The sequence below is a fragment of the Plasmodium berghei genome (genome assembly GCF_900002375.2).
Source record: "Plasmodium berghei ANKA genome assembly, chromosome: 2".
Taxonomy (NCBI): Eukaryota; Apicomplexa; class Aconoidasida; order Haemosporida; family Plasmodiidae; genus Plasmodium; species Plasmodium berghei.
In genome coordinates this window covers 424,628-442,479 of record NC_036160.2, presented here as the reverse complement: position 1 = coordinate 442,479, position 17,852 = coordinate 424,628, and the positions used below count along the sequence as shown (strand labels likewise).

The following is a 17,852-nucleotide window of genomic DNA, read 5'->3' as shown; positions in this document are numbered from 1 at the left end:
TTTTATTTTCTTATATTTAAACACATATATTTGCTTAAATCCGGATATATTGTGTTAAATCTCCTATTATTGGTTAATCATGTGTGTATGTTATTATTTTTTTGTTTGAAATATCTACTATTGATAGTTTCCTTCCATTATATTCTGACTAGCCAAGGTTTGCGATTTTTCCGTCATTTCCTTTGATTTTATTCCTAGTTTATGTCAATTTGCATATAAATTTTATCATATGTAATGATAACCATATTTCTAATCTTATTCAATTCAAAATTAAAAAAAAAATTCGGAATAAATCACACACAATCCGAAATGGCAATATATCAAAGGTACTTAGAAATATGTGAAAAGAAATTATAAATATAAAAAGTTCCAAAACTAAATAACTTTTTTATTTTTAATTTTAAAAGAGTTAAAACGTTTTAAAAGATGAGTTTATAATATTTTACCACATAAACATTAGCAATATGCTACCAATCCAAACAACATAACAAACATAAACAATAGAAATAATAACAATTATCAAATATACACACAAACATTAGCTCAATACGCATTCATTTTTAAAAATATATATACAAATAATATAATTATTTCGAAATTTTCATATGAACAAATTAAAAAAAAATTAATTATAAAATAAAAAAGGAGTATATACTCATGGTATATAAAAATATATATATAACCTTTATATATACGTGTTAGTGAGATGCAAAATGAATATCACCAATATACATATCCTGATATATCCATATAAAAATATATATTGAAAAAACTATACAATTATATATATATAATATATATATATAGCCATATACACATATTTACATGCAGGTGCAATTGAGCATCTCTGCATACATGTATTTATAAATCGTCTTCAATATTAAAAGGTAATTTTGACTGAATTAAATTATAAAAATTTTTTAAAATAAGAACATCGAGAATTGCATACTCTAAACTTTTAAATGAAAGCGGCCTAAAATTCCAATTAATTATTTGGTATTCTTTATTTACTTCTTTGTCTGGAAATAATGCTTTACCAAATAGTTTAACTGAAAGGGTGGTATTTTTTTTGAGACATGGAAAACTATTTTTCAAGTGTTCATAATATTTATTATATATGTTTTTTAAATCATAATATTTATGTATACAACTATAAATACCAGTTTTATTACATACTTCACATTTTGTATTTAAATGCTTATTAATTAAAGCTGTGTTCTTTTTATATTTTAAAAAATAATTAACTGGATATATATTTTTATAACTTATATCGTCATTTAAATTATAAATATTTTTCCTTTGATCATATTTTTTTTTTTTTACAAAATTATTATATTTATTTCCATTATTATAATTATTAAAATAGTTAGTATTGCATCCGTTTCTGTAATTTTTATCCATTCGAAAATAATTTCTCATAATTTTTTTTAATAAGTCTTCATTATTATAACTATTTGTATTATCATTCATATTGTAACTTGAATTCATATTATATCTATATTTGTTTCCGATTTCTTGACTCATATTTTTATCGTTACTATTTTCTTTTAATAATATGTTGCTATATTTTTCAGACTGTAACATATTTAAAAGATCATAAAATTTTTTAAATTGTAGCATATCGTTATTTATAAATGCCACTCCAATCTTAATAATACTTTCATCCCTAAAAAGTTCAGATATATAATAATTAACTTCATAATTTTCAATTGTTATTTTTTTTACGTCAATTATATATGACAAATTAGTATTTTTCAAAGCAATTTGAAAAATAGATATAATCGGATTTTCTCTAAATACTGCACATTTCCATTCAGCGTCAACAAATATTATTTTTTCATTTTTTTTTATATATCCATATAAAGTTAAAAAATCATGAAAATATTCAATTATAACTATTTCTTTTAAAGATGATCCTAAATCATTAATACAAATATAATTTTTATAACATGAGCATGTTCCATTTCTTTTAACTAAATAATAAAATGAATTTTTTACAATTTCTGAATTAATTTTTTTAAATTTTTCAAAAATATCAAAATATTTAAAAACATCCGATATTTTATATATTCGTCGTGTTATACTATCTTCTGACATAACTTCTTCATTTTTTAGCATAATATATGATTCATTTATTATTATACAATCTTTTTTTAAAAAATAATATATATTATTATAATTCCACACCCCACTGTTTAGATATCTGATGTTTTCAACATTAAACTCACTTTCCCCATTTGAAATGTTGTTACAATTATTAATATGATTACACATGTTATTTGTTGTTAAATATTTTTTATTAATATTTTTATAATCATTATCATATGCTCTTTTATTTTGATGATCATATATAAACATTTTGTCATTATTATGATCTAAATAATTACCATTATTATAATTTCCCTTTTCACTTTTTTGATTCTTAAAATATAAAAAATAAAACATTTGAAAATATGTATCATCAAATGATATGTAATTTGGATATAAAAAATATAATGCTATTAAGCAATGTTCTAAATTTTTTCTTTTTAATAATGAATAAAAATACATTTTCAAATATTTGGGATTATCAAAAAGATAATAAATAATATATTTTTTATCAAAATTGCTTAATAAATAGTTATAAGATTTGTAATTTAAATATAAAAATAAATTTGGAAATTCTAATAATTCATAATTAAAATTTTTTATCAATTTTATTGCATATTTTGTATTTCCACTTATTAATTTTTGTTTAATTAATTCAAGTTCTAATGTTTTATCCCCTTTACAATATTCTACATAATTTGAAACTTTTGCATCACTAATAAATAAATCATTTATTTGTAAATTATTATTAATATCTAATTTTATTGGATATAGAGATTTGTCTAAAAAATTTATATTATTTATTTTATTCACATTCAAATTTATTCTTCTATTTTTATTGCTAATATTACTTTGGATACTATTTTCACTTACAACTTTATCGCTATTCGTATTATTACAATAATTTATTTGATATTTATAATCAATACTATAACTACTATTATTTTTATTATTATCGATTGAATAGTTGTTTTTGCTGCTATTATCACAAGATGTATTACTATTTCCATATGTACTATAAGCAATATAATGATTATCCAAATTAATTTTATCGTCATTTCTATAATCATTTATATATTTTGTATTTTTTAGATCAATAATTTGTTTCTTATTAAATATACCATTTTCACGTCCTTTATAATTTATATCTTCTCTTTTAGGAGTTTCAAAATTACAATTTTGTTTTGCTTCGTTAGGTAATAATTTTATTTCATTATTATTTATTGAATATTCATCATTTTTATTTTTCCCATTTTTCATTTCTTCAAACTTTTTATAACATTGTTCATATTTTACACACCTTATTTTATCATTCAAATTAATATTTATAAATTGAGTTTCCTCATTTATTTTACTATTTTTTTCATAAAAACTATTTTTAATTGAAGAAATAATTTCATCTTTTTCATCATAATCATTATATTCTACTCCTAAATTTTTTTTTTTTTTTTGTGTTAATAATTTATCTGATACAATATTATCTATTTTATTCTGATCATAAGGCACTTCTTCCTTTTCTTTTTTTGTAGACGTAGACAAATATGAATAATTATAATTATCTTTATATCTATCGCAAAATGAAATATTTAGTTTGTTATTACTTGAGTTATATAATATATTTACATTATTTCCTTTTGGTTTATCAAGTTTTCTTTTCATTTTATCGTAAAAATTCCTATATCTATTACTATTTGTACTATTTCGACTGCAATTGCTTTGATGTCTAGTATAATAATATGCTTCATTTATCCATTGTTTTTCCATTTTATGTTTAAGTTTTTTATTTTTTTTGTTAGTATATAACTCTTGATTTTCATGTGAAATACATTTAAAAGTTATTATATCATTTATGTACATACAATTACAATCATTTTGCTTAGTATGAATTTCTAAGTTTTCAAGATTATTATACTTATAATAATTGTGCTTAATATCTTTATTAACAATATCATTTGAAAAAAAATAATGATGAATATTATATTTACTTATAAAATATAAAAGATTAAAATTATTTTTATTATTATTACATATATAAGCATAACAACTTAAATCTAAATAATTGTTTGGTATTATTAAATTATATTTATCTATTAATAAAATTGCAATTTTTGTAACATTTAAACTAACATAAGATATAAACATATATATATATTCATTTACAAAATTATTAATTTGAATAATATACTTTGATTTTAATGATATATTATTATTTCCTTTATCTTTTTCACTTTTTCCACAAATCCCCCCCCTATCATTTACCGATTCGATACTACCAGCTTGCGAATACATTTCTTCTTTTAAATTACATTTTAAGTTGTTATAATCAATTTGATTAGTATAAAAAATAGTATCATTTTCATTTTTATGATTTTCTCCATTTTTTTCAGAAATATATTCTTCTTCATAACCAATAGCCGGGGTAAAGAATATTCTATGATATTCTTTACATTCAATATCATTTTTATTTTTAATTTCTTTTATAAAATTTTCTTCATTTTCAAAATTATTTTTATAATTAAATAATTCTGTGTCTATATATTTTTTTAAATTACTAAATATATCTTTTTTATCAATACATTTTTTTTTATGAACAATGAAATCAACTATATCTCCTAAATATAATAAAATATAAAATATTTCCTTTAAATTATTTTCATTATGTACGCTATTATTACAATTGTTTGAAATATTTTTTTGACTATTTTCTTGTAATTCTTCATTAAAATCTAAATTAAAATTATTTATTTTTTTATATTTTCTTCTATTATGATTGTTATTTTTGCTGGAAGTTCTATTATTACCATTAAAAATACTATTATCGTTATTATTATTAAAAAAATCAAACATATTATTTATATATAAATATATAGGAACATATAATTTGGATATCTTCAAAATTTTCATTTTTTCATATAAACTATTTAAGTGGTGTTTTATATATTCAAAATTTTCAGATTTATTATCTTCGTCATTTTTAACATTATTGATTTCAACAAAATTCGATTTACCAGTTGCATTTTCATTGTTTACAGTTGCTAAAACGAATATTTTTTCAAAATTTTCAAGATTTTCACTATTTTTATATCGTTTGGAAATGCGCATTTCCTTTTTTATCAATCCATAGGTACCATTGTTATCCTCAATATTGTTATAACATTTATCAAAAAAAGATTTACAGTTATCTGTTTCTTTTATATTACCATTAATATTCGATTCATTAATGTCTTTTGTATAATACGGTAATAGAAATATTTCTTCGATTTGTTTTTTTTTTATAAATATATAATTTAAAAAATCATTATCTACACAGCAATTTTCCAATTCAAATAATTCACGACTATTATTTATAGTTTCCCTAATATTAATAAAATTATATTTAACAAAATTTAAATAATTTTTTATTTGTTCTGAATGTAAAAAATTGTCTTTATCATATTTTATGATTTCCCAATTATTATCCTTTTGGTTTTTATTCATAAAAATCTTCATTACATGCTCTGAAAAATAATTACAAGTTAATTTATTTTTAATTGTTTCTTCATTTTGTAAATAATAACCATCTGTTTTATTTATATTGCTCGTTTTTATATTTTTTAAAATATTATATTTTATATCATAAATCCAATTAAAAAAATTTAATGATAATTTTTCATTTTTTCCAATTTTTATATTTTTTATCTTAAAAAATGTATAAAATTCATAAATGTAGCATAAAATGCCAAAAGAATAAATAATATCACAAAAATTTTCATAAGTTGAATTATGAATCAAATAATTATTATTTATTTCTTTGAATTCGATATTGTTATCTGTACAAATTTTAATTAATTCGTTATATATACCATTTTCTTCATTTTCATTTGTATTTTCTAAAACGCTTTGTAGAACAAACAGAGGATCGTATATTATGTATTTAATAATTATATGATAAAATGCACAAAGGAATATGTATTGATAAAAATTTCTGTTTTGTACACATTTCATATGGAGAGATAATTTTAGTGGAATAAATTTATTTAAATATTTCCAGACAATATTATTTAAAAATTCTTTATTTTCAATAACATTTTGTTGAATCTTCTTTTTATTTATATAATTATTAAACTTTATTATAACATTTTCAATAGATGTTATGTATTCATAAATGATCTCCGCCTCGTTTTCTAAAGGTAATTCTTTCATTTTATCTCAATTTTTATTTTATTATTATATTTTATCGATAATAATTTTATTCCTAATCATCTTTATATTTTCACTTTCAATTGGTTACTTATTCATATATTTTGGGGAATTTCATACCTATATATATTCCTGTCTGTATATACATATATATGTTTGCAGAAATAATCATATATATATATTAGCAATAAATATATTATCCATATGTGCATAAAAAAACATGCATAGTTAATCATTTATTTTATCGATACTTGAATTATCCTAGCTATGGCATATTTACCTTTTATGAATCGGTTTTTTCTTCTCTTAATATTCTTTACAATAAAAAATTAATACTTATTATTTTTTATTTTTTTATTTTTATGTTTACATTATTTTCAGTGGTTTATATTCCTTTCTTAGAAATAGATATGCTGGTTTTCTTGATTACTAGTTTGCAATAGGTACATACATATATATATGAAATATATTTTTTTATTTTAAATATGCTATCATATAGTTTTTTTTTCAGTAAATCACTAAATCCATATATGTAATATATATTACTATCAATGTTTATTCCCTTTATTTTTTTTTATTTTACACTTTCTGGATATAATAAATTATTTCCTTAAAAAATCAAACTCTATATTTTTTCAAAATATTCTTTAGTTTATTCGTGACGATTATACGCCTTTAATTAATCCAATTTTGTAATAATAAATATACATAAAATAAGTATATTTATTTTTACAAATATATTCACATATATGTTTATAAATATTGTATTAAAAAATGATTATAAATAGATGAAACGAGTTCACATATTTTATTTTTTTTAATTGTTACAATGAATGTAACATTATAAAAATATTTTATCTCGGTTTTTTAATGTAACATAAAAATAAAAATCGAAATAAAAAAAAAGGGAAAAAAGGAAAATTTGAGAAAAAAAATTGTAATATGGAAAATTGTAAAAAAAAACAAATTTAAATAATCAAATAGTAGAATGGGATAGCTGAAAAAAATATAAAACAACACCAAAATAGGAGAAAAAATAAATGACCTCCCTCCAATGTTATATTAAATAAATCAGTAAAAAAAATATAGAGAGCAAAAGGAAAGCACACAAAGCTTACATTACTATATTATAACATATATTGTATAAGTAACAACTGTTTCACAAATTAATAACTTTAATTTTTTATAAAAACGTCTCTAATAATTTACTAGTAAAAATATGCGTGCATATTTTCCCAAAATAACTTATATTTTTTATGCACAATGCTGTTAACGGGGTAAAAAATGAACTAAAAAAATGAACAAAAAATAAACCAACAAAATAAAAGAATTACACAATTTACACACCTGAAAAATTTATAAATATACAATTTTCATTTATTTTTATTTTTAATTAATTTTACACAGTTGTAATAATATTTATTTTTTTAAACAATTTTCCAAACAAATTCCAATCGTTTTTATTGCTTCAATTCAAAGTGTAAAGGACATTTCCATATATATATGTATATTTAAATTAAACACACAAATTGTCATATTTAACAAATTCTTTTATTTATAAAAACAATTTAAATAATCATATATCTCTATATTTTTAACATATAATAAAAATTTTATCATTAATTTTTTTGAAAAAGTATTAATAATTTTAAAAAGATTGCAGCCTCCTTTTTTTTAATATATTTAATTTGTCTCTTTTCTAAAGACAACAGCTCGCATCAATCTGTAATATACATATAAGGGATATATATCCAAATATAATACTCATAAAAAACTCAATTAATGTTTTATCCGTATATTTTTATTTTACAATATTAGCTTTTATAATTAAGTGTGATATTTTTTAATTTAATATAAAAAATATATATATATATATATAATATGCATTACACATACATAGGTTGTAATTCCGATACCTCATCAAATGCATATCATGATATTCATAAGTTTGTATATGTACCGAGGATACAAAATTCGAATAATTATTATTCAAAATAATTTTTTTTCTCAAATTGTTAAGAAAATTTTTATTTTTTTCACTGTATAAGCAAAAATATGCATATATAAATAAATGAGCGCATAATTGTGCAAAAAAAAAAAAAACTACATTTACAGATTAATTTTATATTTTTGAAATATATACAATCTGATATATCTAATAAAATTACAAAACATATAAGGCGCTAAAATATCTAAAATCATCAAAGACAAAAATAAAAATTTCAAGCGATAAGTAGGGAATGGAACAAGCGAAAAAAAATAATTAATATATGGAACTATATTCATTATATTTAAAAACAAGAAAAAAAAATTCCCTATAAATATATAAACAAGCTCTTTATTTTTGTGTAATGGTAACATAAAAGGTAATCCTTCATAATTGCATAAAAAAATTGATAAGTTTATACAATAAATTAAATAATAAATACAAGTATTAACTATATTAGGAGAAAAATCTCCTTTTAAATCTGGTACATAATATGGGTCTCTAAATGAGCTAGCTACAATCCATCCATAAATTAAAATAGAAAAATGAACTATAACTTGGCATAATAAAGATAAAACAACAGTAATATTAAAAAGGGAATTTGGGGGAGCATAACTAGATATGCTTTCCAATGGTGTTGTTTTAGATATTAAAACTATAAAGGTTGTATATAGCAAAGATATAACAGTAGTTTGCGCATCGCTCAATTTGACCCCATCTAATGTTAATATAGATACAGAGAAAGCTGTTATTAATGAATTTATAATCATAAGTTTGTACATCATAATAACTTTTGATAAGGCACATCTACCACAAGATATTATTTCCTTAACACATTTTATATCATTTCCTTTGTATGTAAATGGAGATGCTATACTTGCTTCTCCTAATTTAATTAGTGGTAATGAATCATCCATAGTTTTCATCATATTTTCTAATTGTTTTTTTCTTTCATTATATAATTTTATTTGTTCATAATATTTTGCATTCATATTATTATCAAGATTGTATGGTCGAATATTACCATACTTTGCACGCACATTGTTATAATCGTTAATACAATTGTTAATATTAGGAACATTATTTTCATAATATTCATCTCGATGTTCTATTATTGATTTCCCGTGCATATAATTACTATTTCCATCAATTTTAGTTTTCAAATCTTTATTTTTATAGCATATTTTTATACTTAATAGCGATATGCCTACATGTGCTGCTTTCAATGCAGCCATATCATTAGTACCATCTCCACACATAATTGTTATATTTCCTAACTTATTTAATGTTTTAATAATTATTTCTTTATTTTTTGGAGATACTCTACAAAATATATGAACTTTATTTATTAACATATCAATCAAATTTATATTATTTTTATATTTTCTAAGAAAATATTCAATTATATTTCCTGTTATACATAAGGTAAATAATTCAGAACATAATTTTATATATTCTTCATTTCCTATGAAAAATGGTATTATTTTTTTATTTTCTCTATTGCTAAAAAATAACATATTATTTATATTTTTTTCATTTTCTATAATATTAATTAAGTGTTCAACTATTTTTTTTTTATTCAAATCTTCTTTGTAAATATTTTTTAAAACAGATATAGTTTCCTTTTTTAATATATCAATTTTATCTTCATTTGAAATTGTATTTTTTTTAATTTCGTCGATAAAAAATTGTTTATCATCACCTACACTTAGTGATGTTTCACATTTTTTTAAATATAAATTATTTCCTTTATTATAAGATTCCTTTAGTTTCAAAATTAAAATATCTTTATCTTTTACAGAAGGTATCATATTCACATCTTGAGCAACTTGGCAAGCAGTTAAAGCATTATCCCCTGTTATCATAATATTTTTAATTCCAGCATTTTTTATATCTGAAATGTAAATAGGTGTCGATATTTTTATTGGACATAAAAATGCTAAAAATCCACAAAAATATAAATTTTTTTCTATTTTTTCTCTTTTTAAATTTTTGTTAATTATTTTATTATCTAATATATTAGCAGCTAAACAAATAACACGATAACCTTTTATAGATAAACTATTCAATATTTTATCATAATTTTCTGGGATTTCTTTTAAAAAATTTTTCATTATTTCAGGGGATCCTTTACTAACAACTATATATTGTTTTATCATATCATTTTTATGATTACTTCTATTAATAGTAGACCCCGTAATAGAATTACTAGTCATATTTCGTTTTTTTTTTTTTTTTAATTTATTTAAATTTGAAAGGCTTTTATTAATAATATTATTTTCTATATCATTACAAAATTCTTCAGCATTTGTATCATTATCAGATTCATATAATTCACCATACCAGTCACCTTCATATCCAGTATGTTGTAAAATACACGTCATTCTTTGAAGATCAGATGAGAAAAAAAATCGTTTATATATAAAAAAATTTTCAACCATATTATTTTTCACTTGTCTATTTTCTTTACCAGAATTTGATATATTTTTATTTAAATTAGTTAAAGATTTACTAGAAATAAAAAATTCAGAAAATTTATTTCCCCCATCAGAAGTAATATCATTTCCACTTTTGGATACATAACTACTACTTCTGACATATATATTATCTAAATTTTTCATATTACAATTCAATTTTAAAAAACTATTTTTTTCGAGCGGGTCTCCTAACAATTTATTATTAACAGTGCATAAAGAATGACATCCACTAATAACTGCCAAAGAAAGAAATGGAATTCTTTGTTTATTAATAATAGATTGATTTGATTCATATATATGATTAATTTTATTATCTAAACCAAATAAACCTAAAACTATCATGTTGTCTTCTGTTAATGTTCCAGTTTTATCAAATGCGCATATATTTGATTTTCCAGAAAATGGTAATCTAAATGGTTCTGTGCAATATATTTTTAAATTGTATAAATAAACAATAGATATAGTTACCCCTAAAGATAATGTAATTGGAAATTCTGGGGGTATAACTGCTGTAATAATATGTGAAGCAGATAAAAGAATTTTATACAAATTTCTTTCATTTGTTGTTTTTAATAATGTATAAACTACGTATACACATGATGTTATAGAAAAAAATAATAAAATAAATAAAAATATTATAGAGTCAGTACTCGATGAATTTATTTTTTCAGATGTATTTATTATGGTTCTAACTAATTTTCCTTGATATGTTGAAAATCCATTTTTTAATACAATACCTACACATCCTGTAATTGGTAATTTTGAATTATTAAATTCTGTATTTTCATTTTTTGTTAATAATATATTTGAGCCAGCATATACTACATGTTTTTTGTGTTTATTTTTTATATCTATTTTTTCAAAATATGAAGAATAATATATTTCATCTATGTTTTTATTGTCATTACAATTATCATTATTATGCATATCCACACATTTATCAATAGATGCTTTTATCAATGGGATAGATTCCCCTGTGAGTATAGATTCATCAGTTATGCACATACCTTCTAATAGTAACGTTTCACATGTACATATATTATCATTACCATTTATATCATTTGTTAATATATATATATCACCAGGAAGTAAATAATTCGATTTTATTATTTTCCATTGCAAATTTCTATATACATAAACATTTTGAGGAGACATTTTCATACTATTTATAAGATTAAATTCTCTTATCCTTTTATTAATTAATTGGGATTCTAAAACTATTAAAATAAATATCGAAAATATACCAAAATACCAATAACTATCAAGCATCCATAATATAATGCTAAAAAATTGAAAAATGAAAAATGGCGATAACATTGCTTCATATAATAATTTTTTAAAACAAGGTGATGGTATATCATATATATTCTCTCCATATTTACTTAAATTATTGTGTACATATAAATCATATGGTATTTCAAAATAGTTTTTTTTACAATGATAACTATCAAAATTATTATTTATATTACTAATATTAGTTATTCCTATTTTTTTATTGATTTTTCCAGAAATTTCATATCCATCTTTTAATTGGTAATTTACATGTTCATTCAATTCCCCATTATTCCCAATACTATTGCATTTATTTCTCGTATTTTTCTTAAAACATATACCCTCATATAATTCTTTTATGTTGTTAATTAAATTTTTCCATCCATTTATATAACTCGATTCTGCATTACTATCAATATAAAGTAATTCCGATTCTTTATGTATTTTTTTTACAAGATTTTCCTGACAAGGAATCTTATGTTCACATTCAATTAATCCTTTCCAATTTAAATAAAATGGTAAATTAAAAATGTCGAAATGCTTTACAGATTCAAAATTCAATGTTTCATAATTGAATATATATTTTTTGTGTTTATAAAAAAAATATATGTCATTATTTTCCTTTTTTAATTCTACTAAAATAGATTTAGGTTTATACAAATTATAATCTGTATTAAATCGCTCTTTTTGTTTTGTATCATTTTTATTAGGCAAACAATTTTTAACACATTTTGACAATCCTTTTTGTTTATTTATTTTTTGAAATCTTTCTGATTTTATAGGCTTAATATATATATGTGTGCAAAATTTTTGCAAGTTATATATATATTTATCGCGCTCTTTGTTACTTAATCTGATATATGCAATAAATAAGTTTATACTTAGGTTCCATTGGGATAATAGAAATGTTAATAAATGAAATGCAATAAATATTAATAAGCATACAAACTCGATACTATAAAAAATGTATATTAAATTATACTTTCCTATTATTATCGGTTTAAATGTATTATCACTATTTCCTTTATTATTCGTTTTTCCTTTTTTTATTTTCAATTTATTTAATTTATTTCCATCATTTTCGTTATTTTTACCATATAACCACTTACTAGTAGAAAAGGAGTTATTATTAGAATGAAATATATCATTATTGTCAAGTTCTGTTTTTAATTTCTCGAAATATTCATAATCTTCTGGTTGAGCTTCAAATTTTTTATTTTTAAAAATTAAGTGCAAAAAATATGCATAAAATATAAACAATAAAACATCCAACCTAAAATATGTTTTTCTTTTTTTGTAAGCTAATATATTATATTTTCTTTCCATGTTGCTTTATTAAATGTGAAATAGAAATACACAAGCATTTATATAGTTTATATGTATCCACTATAATGGATTTTTTATTTACACATCAATACAAATATACATGTTTTATACACATCACATTTGTATATATCTTTGTATATCTTCTTTTTTTTAATTAAGGAATATAGTTATCATGGGTTGTATATCCGTATTATTTTCGATTAATTTTTTATATTTTTTTAAGTTGAAAAATATAAACAAAAATTCTCACAAATACATATATATTATATATTATATATTTTTTTTTACTAAATATTATACTAAACTATGGTATTATTTGCTGAATTCATAATAGTTTTTGCTATATTTTGCATACAAAATTTATTCATATAAGTAATTAAATTTATAATATTCTATATCCTCTGTCATGATTTTTATAATTCTATCTAACTTTATCTTATAAACATAAATATATCCATAAGTCCATATGTATATAAATACCGTTTTTATTCAAATGTTTTGTATAAAAATTGTACTTTTAATAAAAAAAAAAAAATATATATATAGCTAGCCTCTATTATTGAGTTTTTCTTTTCTGTTTCTTCGAATTTTTCATTTTAATTTATACTTTTGTTTTTCTGATTTGTTCGTATTTCTTTTTCATATAATATATTCTTTTTATTTTACGAAAGCATTTGGTAATAATATATATTATATATTATATATGTTGCCAATTACTGAAAAAAAATAATGCTAAATATATTCACGCACATATTAAATTCAATAACACGACAATTTTTCTAACATTTCTTTTTTTATTATTTTCACTTTCATTTACCAATTTATTATATTTTATTAATTTAGTAAATTTATGAAAAATCATATTTCCTCATTTTCTTTAAGTTGGTACATAAAAATACACATATATTTTGGAAATCTATATAGTGCTTATTTTTTATTAAGTTTTTTCCTTTTCAAAGAATTGTACTGCTGCTACGTACATAAATACATGTATATGCATATATATATAATTATACCATTGTTTTGGTTTTATTATTCCTCATTTCCCATTTCCCTTATTTGTGCTTACCTTTTTAAATTATCATATTAATTTTAAATGCTTATTCAAAAAATAATAAGAAGCAAATGAAATTAAAATAAATAGCTAGGGAAATACCTTCAAAATTCCAAAAGTAAAACAAAATATACACCAAGACAACTATACCTTAATAAAAATAATATATAAATAATTATGCATATACATGTGCATATATATATATTTATATATTACCAAAGTAAAGAGAATATAACAATGATATTTTTTTAATAAAAATATGTTTCTTATTTTAAGTTCCAACATTTGGAAAGGATGTTATTTGTAAATGATATTTAATTCGTACATATGTTTATTGTATCGTATTTCTATTTCTTTTACTCCATTTCAATTAATACTGAACAAATATAGTAATTAATTATTTGAATAAATAACTAATTAATAATTTTACAGTTAATATATTTAAAAGAAAAAATAATGAAATATATATTTGTATTATTTTTTTCTTATTAAATAATTGTATTTCGAAAACTTTTACAATTTTATATATTTGTTTTTGTAACAATTATATACATATGTATATTTTCCCACTAAATAATTTACAAATAAATATCCGTTTGCATATTTAAAATATTGTTTTGTTTTCCTCTACACATATATCTATATTATATATTATCATTTATCTATTCTTAAAACATTTGTTTATTTTTCACGAAAATATATCGACTTTACACCCATCTATATTTCTATGTATTATCAATACACAATCAAATGGTATGTTGTTATTTTTTATAATATGAGCAATTAAAAACGTTAATAAAAAATGAGTAATTTGGAAAAGGTAGCATATGAAAAGCTGATAGAAGAATTAAAAAATAAATACCCATTTTTTAAAAGATATAATAATGATTTTTTTTATAATGAAAAAAAAAATGATGAATTAATAAAAAAATATTTTGATATATATAAGACAAATGATAAAGATGAATATGGAGATAAAGAAATAAAAAAATATACTAACTTATTAGTAGAAGAAATGGATAAATCTTTTTATATATTAGAAAAAAATGATACGATATCTTCTTTATGTAACACCTTTTTAAAAAGTTACAAATATAATACAAATAATTATTATGATTATATTAACCAAAATTATATGAATTCGGATCCTTTTCAAAAAAATATGGAAAATTATATACAGCGAAAATCAAACAAATCGATTAGCCAAAGTTCTAAAAATATACAAAAAAATTTGTACACAATTGAAAATCAAAAAGGAAAAAATACAGAAGCCATACAAGAACGGTTAAAAAAAAGAAATATGGAAGTAGAAATAAAAAACAAAATAGAACATAAAAATACATGTAAAATAAAGAAAATAAAAAAAAATAACGATACAGAAACTATATATTCTAAAGATATTCATAATATTAAAAATAATATTGAAAAATATTCTGAAGAAAAAAATGAAATACTTTATTTTATTCAGCACAAAATAAAAAATAATATAGATATAGGTTTTTGTGATATTTCTTATATACCGTTTATTAAAACATGCTTTTATATAAACTATGGATGTGTTAATGTAAATATATTTAAAAAAAAAATACACACTGTTTTTATGATTGATAATTATATAAAACAAAACAATAATAAAAATACACCAAAATATAAAAGAATTATAACATTTGGAAGTTTAGGAAAACAATTATTTTTAAAAAATATAAAGCCCTATTCAATTGTAAAAGGATGGATATATAAATATGATGTAACGTGTAAATGCTTTTTCATTAAAATTTTTTCAATTCAAAATGAAAATAATATAGACGATAAATACACAAGTAATATATCTCAGAATTATGTAAAAAATTATCGAAAAAAAAAAGATAGCAATAATGATACATATAAATTTGACGAAATAAATAATAATAATCTATTTATTGATAATTCTCAAATAGAGCATTTAATGGAATCAGAATTTAAAAATGAAAAAAGAGAAATTGTTGCATGCCTTCCTTTTAATTTTATTAATAACTTTGAGTTTGTAAATAATTTAGATATTAAAGGTTTAAATTTAGATCAAAATTTTAAACACTTTCTAGGTATGAGTATATGTGCACATATTTATAATGATCAAAAATATATAGAGTCAAATTTTAATCATATATTATATAAATATGATTTTGATTTCTTTATTACATTTAATTATAATAATTATATGCATAGTGATAAAATCGGATTTATAGTTAAAGAAGTACCTTTTGATATTTTGAAAAATCAAAATGTAATTAGTAATAATTCAAAAGGGTGTACTAAATTTTTATTAAGCATTTTTAATTTTCTACTTTTTTCCAGCAAACAATTTTTAAATGCTGAAAATATAATATATAAAGAAAAATATTTTTTATTAAATTTATCACATATACCATCATTAATACATTTTAATTTTAGAAATAATTTATTTAAAATAGATATTGGATATACTATAACTCAAAAACAAAATTTATTTTGGTCTAATACCACTTTTATCGAAGCATTTGAAATATATAAAAATAATAGTGAATATTATAAATTTTTAAAAAATTATTTTTCTTTAGATTATAATCAAACGAATTTTACTTGTATTTATGAATATCGAAAAAATAAATTTACAACTGAAACTAACAAACACCTTGGAAACAAAACGAACATTTTAAAAGAATATATACATGATCATCATATTGACATTTCTAATAAGTATAATGATAACTCCAATATTCCACACATCCACAAAAAAAAAAATATAAATAACGAACATATTGATGGTGACAATAACAACCAAAATAACGTGGCAAACCTCTCAACACCCCCTAACGTTGAACAATCCATCATTTCCAAAATCAAATTTTTAAACTCCAATTTATATAAAACAAAATGGATATACGATTTCTTTGAGTGTATTAAATTGAGTATTAATCTAAATAATAATAATATTTTAGCAAATTTTTTACTTAGCTTAGTACTTTTCGAATTAAGTTGTTATTCAGAGTCTTTCCTTTTTCTTTTTAGAATTTTTAAAATAAAAAAAATATTTATAGATAGCTATAAATTAAAAAATATTATATGTACTATTTTTATAAACCAATTAAATAACCCTATTGATAAAGATGTATTATGGGATAATATTATTAATTTTAAACAATATGATTTGTTTAATATGAAAGAAGATAGTTCTGAAAAATATTGCAAAAATGTATTTAAACGAAATAAAAACATAATAAATATTCTCAATAATATTAAGCTAAAATAATAACCTACATATTTTAAATGCTCAACTCTATTACCCGACAAATACGATTTTAAAAATATGTGCATATATGTATATATTTATTTTATTTATAAATTATACATTCACAAACTCATTCAATAAATTGAGTTAACCGTTTATATTAACTTCCACACATCCATTTGTGTTTATTTTAAAAACAATATTTTCCACATGCACTTATAT

At 19.8% G+C, this 17,852-nt stretch overlaps 3 protein-coding genes across 3 annotated transcripts; 1 reads left to right on the top strand and 2 right to left on the bottom strand.

The window, feature by feature from the left end:
- Positions 1-861: 861 nt before the first annotated feature.
- PBANKA_0212000 (conserved Plasmodium protein, unknown function) lies at positions 862-6,270 on the bottom strand (the record flags this gene model as incomplete). The annotated part of the gene is made up of 1 exon (XM_034565374.1): positions 862-6,270. One exon carries the CDS (start codon positions 6,268-6,270, stop codon positions 862-864), a length of 5,409 nt encoding a protein of 1,802 aa, XP_034419846.1.
- Positions 6,271-8,376: 2,106 nt separating this feature from the next.
- On the bottom strand, positions 8,377-13,329 carry PBANKA_0211900 (cation transporting ATPase, putative; the record flags this gene model as incomplete). Its single annotated transcript, XM_034565363.1, has 1 exon — positions 8,377-13,329. One exon carries the CDS (start codon positions 13,327-13,329, stop codon positions 8,377-8,379), a length of 4,953 nt encoding a protein of 1,650 aa, XP_034419845.1.
- Positions 13,330-15,185: 1,856 nt separating this feature from the next.
- Positions 15,186-17,651, top strand: PBANKA_0211800 (conserved Plasmodium protein, unknown function; the record flags this gene model as incomplete). The annotated part of the gene is made up of 1 exon (XM_034565352.1): positions 15,186-17,651. One exon carries the CDS (start codon positions 15,186-15,188, stop codon positions 17,649-17,651), a length of 2,466 nt encoding a protein of 821 aa, XP_034419844.1.
- Positions 17,652-17,852: the final 201 nt, after the last annotated feature.